The sequence below is a fragment of the Elaeis guineensis genome, chromosome 16 (assembly GCF_000442705.2).
Source record: "Elaeis guineensis isolate ETL-2024a chromosome 16, EG11, whole genome shotgun sequence".
Classification (NCBI taxonomy): domain Eukaryota; kingdom Viridiplantae; phylum Streptophyta; class Magnoliopsida; order Arecales; family Arecaceae; genus Elaeis; species Elaeis guineensis.
Window position 1 is genome coordinate 28,925,539 of NC_026008.2, and position 4,902 is coordinate 28,930,440.

The following is a 4,902-nucleotide window of genomic DNA, read 5'->3' on the forward strand; positions in this document are numbered from 1 at the left end:
TGATTTCCCTCCTTGTTGTCTTCCATTCACTCACCGCACACCATAAATTATATTGTAAGAGATCTGCACAATTGATATATAGTAATGATCAATTATTTTATTGACGCTTGAATGTTTAATTCAGACACCAACACACACTTCTCCATTGAAGTACTGAATTTGATATATAGTTCTATTATCTGTTAAAATTCTCAAAGATTCCAATAATTATACCATGAGACAATGACAAGCATGGTGCCACTTTGGCCAGACAATCAGTTTGACAAGATAATTAGTTGTCACCTTAATGCATGTTAGTCGTCCCAAAAAATCATATGATCTATCATGGTTTAAAGGCAAGGATTCTTCCCAATATTTGCCACTTTTCTATCTCTGAGATAAATATTATAATGCTTAAATCTGGATTTGCATTTCCTTAGAATATTATTTCATTAGTGAAATTTTGAAGAAGAAAAGATAACCCTCTAATCCTTCATGAAAGTTATCGTGCATTTTGATATACAAAGAGGAATTGTACTCGACCGCTTTGAACCCCTTTTTTGTTTTTAATGTTTGTTTAGAACGGGCGAAAGGAGTCGATTCAAAAACGTAGATTTTTGGTACCCAACTCCTAAGTAGTTGTTAGATCTTCTTCAAATTAAATATTGTTGGATCTAAACTTTCTTCTTACCGTGCTCCAGTGTACATATCTGGTTCTTCTTGCGGGATCATAGCTGGTGGTGGTCTTCTCGTTGTTCCGTTTGTCATAATGATTCATGCTAACCAACATTGTCTTTTTTTGTTTGAAGCAGTGCGTGTTAGCATTATACAGTTCTGATACCATTTGCTGGAAGTGTTCGTTCCTCTTCTTGATGGATAGACTTAAGAATGTCAAGGAAATTTAGGTAGAGATTTTCTTTAATTGACTAATTAATGGGCAATGATATTAGAGCTACACGCAGGTGCAGGCAACCTAAACGTACGTACACGCGTTGTCCATCACCGGTGTACCCAGTCCTTCCCATCCCATCCCCAAACCTACCAAGTGCTTCATCCTTCCATTCTTTGCTTGCTGTGCCTCAGAGCTTGAACTACAGAAAACAGAAGTCACAGGCTACATTAATGGCCTAAAAACCTCCATCATGAATCCCAGCGTCTGTTTAAGGATCCCAGTTCTAATGAAATTGGAAGGGTTTGAGGACAGCATTGTAGGCTATGGTCATCAAATATAGACTCTTCTTCTCCATTAAGGTGCAGATCAAGGGACCTCCGGAATGGGATGGAGTCGGAGAGCTTGGGGTCTGCCGGGGAAGAGGAACTCCAGGGGGTCCTTTATGCCAAGTCGACATACAGTGTCAAAAAGCCTGGGGTTGCAGCTTAAAAATAAATAACTGGAAAACATAAATTAGAGCTAGCAGATGCACTCCGCCTACATCTTCTTAATGATCTTGTTAAAGGAAACCAATGATTACCAAGTCTTTCAAGATGCATGAAGAAAAATACCAAAACTCAACAGGAGCATCAATTTGCATTCTCTGTGAACTCATACTGATCCATCACTCAGCAGAAAGATGTGTTAACCTCGAATTATTTGAGAAAAAGGAAATCCAATTTAATAACCTCTAAAACTTGTTCAGGTTACATCAAGGCTTCGTTAAAAAGATGAAGCAGTATAGCAAATAGTGATAGCCCTCAAAAGGTCATTCTCCATGACAGCTTCATGCTCCAACATAAATAGTCATTGGCGGTAGTAGCTGTTAACTAGTACACCCGACTTCAGCATCCCCGAAAGGGGATGGTAGCTTTCTCAGCCTTCCTTGATATGAAACCACTACAGCAAACGTGGTTTTGTACTGATCCTAAAACATCAAGATCTAGAACAGACCTAGCTGCTTTTATTTGTTTTTCTTTGAGAACAAGCTCTCCTAAATAATTTGGGGCGACCCCCTGTCCTACTAAAGCTTGTTCAATTCTAGACTCCTACTATCACAATCCAACCATCTCAGAACCTTTATTATGAGAGGCTTTTATTTTATATACAGAGTAGACCAAAAGCGAAGCAAGCAAGAAAGAGACGTGAAAGGAAGAAGGGATCAGCTCTTCTCCAGCTTGCCGAGCAGCGCGGCCCGGAGGCCGTCACTGAACTGGAGCGCGTAGGGCACCCTCACCACCACATCCTGCACCATGACCTCCTTCACGCTGGACACGCTCGCGTGGTGTACGTGCACCTCCAGGTCCCGCAGCGCGCTCATCAGCTTCGCCGTCGGATGGCTCAGATTCTCCGAATGCACTCGGATCAGCGCGTCCGGCCCCAGCATCTTCACCTCCAGTTCCATCGTCGCCGGCCCTCCACCACCGCAGCTGACCACCGACGACATGGTGGTGGTGGTGGTGGTGGTGGTGGTGGTGGCAGCCCCGCCGACGCCCTGGTCCACTATGACCTCCTTCTTGACCCTCTTGGCCTCGGTTTCCAGCTCGTCTACCTTTGCCCTCAGCTCCTTGATGTAGGCCACGGCGTCCGCCAGCAGCGACGCCTTGTCCATCCTTGACACGTTCGGGACCACCGACCGCAGCGCGTAGAAGCGGTGGTTCAGCTTCTCCCGCCGCTGCCGCTCCGCCTCCACGTGGTTGACCGGGGTCTCCCGCCCGGTCCCCGGCTTTCTCCCCCTCTTCTTCGGCCGGCGCCGCTCCATCATCAGCAGCCCCTCCGAGTCGGAATGCTCCGAGTCCACCGAGGATGACAGGCCCGTGACGCCGGCACCCGCCTCCTTCTTCACCACGGGGGGCAGAGCGGGAACCGCCGGCCCGACGATGGCATCATCGGGGGCGGAGAGGATGGCCCTGGCCTGCTGCACCAGGGCCCAGTTCTCGCCGATGATGTCGGAGGAGCCGAGCTCGAGGACGCCGCCGGGGAGGGGGACGCAGACCAGCGTCTCGATCCCATGTAGCTGGGCCTCGCGGGCGCGGTCGCAGCCGCAGCTCTGCAGCGCGTGGGCGCCCGTCAGCCAGACGGGGGCCAAGGACCCGTAGGCGCGGGCGGGGACGGCGGGGTCCCCGGCCACGAACGACCGGCTCAGCGACACCACGTAGAACCACTCGGCTTCGTCGCCATCGGTGGGTCCCGCGTCGTCGCTGAGGAGGGCATGAATTCCTCCTCCTCCGCCGCCGCCGCCACCGCAGCTCCCACGGGGGCCGGTGTCGCGGACGCCGCGGAAGTGTCCCTCGCCGAAGGACAGGAGGTGGTGGTCGGGCGCCGCGCGCCAGAAGATGGCATAGGCCCACCACTCGGAGCGGGCGTGGAGGAGGTACTGCAGGCGGTGCTGGAGGTTGGGCGCCGCGGCGGCGGCGGCGGCGGCGTGGTGGGTGGTGGGAGCAGAGAATAAAGGAGGAAGATGGGGAGGGGAGCAGGAGGAGGAGGGCGAGATGAGCTCTTCCATGTGATCGAGGTGTACGTCCAAGTCTTGGAGAATTGGAATGGAGGAGGGTGGGGAAATGATGCGGTTGGGGTTTTATTCCTCCAGCCTGCAGGTGGGAGTAATGATGGAAGTAGAAATAGAAACAATGATAAGAGCCGAGCTTTTGGATCGGTCTGCGTTAACCTGGGAGGGAGGGAGCTGGGCTGGGGGTTTAAAGGCCCGATCTGGCTGGGCCACGGCACCACGTGTCTCCGAAAGCGAGATGAAGTGAACGAGACCCTCGTAGGGGATTAAATTTTATTATTGCGGTTGTGTGAGGTGGTGGAGAAATGGCCACATGGTTTAAACCCCCCGTACAATGATTGGACCTTAAGCCTTTGCTCCCGTCCCCACTTCTCCGTAGCTTGTGCTTATCTCCCTTCCCTTTTAATTTGTTTTTAATACTCTATCCGTCATAGCGTACGGAGTATAAATCCGGAATTTGACGGTGTAACCAGGGATAAGTGTATGTGGGATACGGACACGTAGGGATACTTCGTGAGGGCTTCCGCTCCGGCGAGGACGTTCTGACGCGTAGTTCACCGGGCGGTGGGGCATCGAACGGCGCGGCCTCCCAAACCGCGGCCGTGCGAGCGAGGCTTTGTTCTTTTTCATGGCTCTGTGCCTCGCGGGGGAGATTCCTTGTTCCGGACGGCATGGGGGAGGTTGGAGAGTCCGGCAGTAGAAGAAACCTTCATGGAAGGTGGCGCGGGACGCAAGGACGTAAACTTTGGGGCCGTCGTTTTGGACCACCTCCTTTTGGTCCTTTGGAACCGCACTTGGGAGGTGGTATACTCTACTAGTTCTCCACTTCCAGGGATTGTGCCTGTTTTTGGTTCCGGGCAAGTAACAAGGAAGGAGGATATTGATGAAAAGCTTGCACCCAAGGACGCTTGGGCTGGGCCCTTTCAAGTTTCAATAGAATTGTTACACTTAAGCCTTGTCCTTGGAGCGGAGTATATCGTGTGGCAAATTGTAAGCCTCGAGTCAATAATAGATTACATTTATCAGTAATGTCCGGATCAGGGATGACAATTGAATTGAATCGGATCATAAATGGATCAAGTCATAAACAGATTGGATCAAAAAATTATCAACCCAAACCCGATCTATTTATTAAATAGATCAAAAATTCAAATCCAAATCCGATCTATTTAATCAGATAACTCGATTCGATCCATTTAATCCATTTATTAAATAGATCAAATTAGATTAAACAGATTAAATAGATTAAACAGATCGGGTTAAATGGGTTAGAAACAGATTAAATAAATTTTAAACAGGTTAAACGAATCTTAAATGGATTAAACAAGTTAAACAGATGGGGTTAGATGGATCAGAAATAGGTTAAATAGATTAAATGGATTATCTGATTCAATCAGATCTGGATATTAAATGGGTTAAACGGATCAGATATCTAAAACTCAAATTCGATTTAATTATTAAACGGATTAAACAGATCGATCCA

At 48.9% G+C, this 4,902-nt stretch overlaps 1 protein-coding gene across 1 annotated transcript; it reads right to left on the reverse strand.

Annotated features, from left to right (window-relative positions):
* Positions 1 to 1,551: 1,551 nt before the first annotated feature.
* On the reverse strand, positions 1,552 to 3,621 carry LOC105059368 (transcription factor bHLH14). Its single transcript, XM_010942643.4, has one exon. The coding sequence runs from the start codon at positions 3,414 to 3,416 to the stop codon at positions 2,073 to 2,075; it is 1,344 nt and encodes a 447-aa protein (XP_010940945.2). The 5' UTR covers positions 3,417 to 3,621; the 3' UTR covers positions 1,552 to 2,072.
* Positions 3,622 to 4,902: the final 1,281 nt, after the last annotated feature.

Excerpts from the sequence above, each read along its gene's own strand:
- LOC105059368 (XM_010942643.4), bottom strand. The coding sequence starts at position 3,416 with ATGGAAGAGCTCATCTCGCCCTCCTCCTCCTGCTCCCCTCCCCATCTT.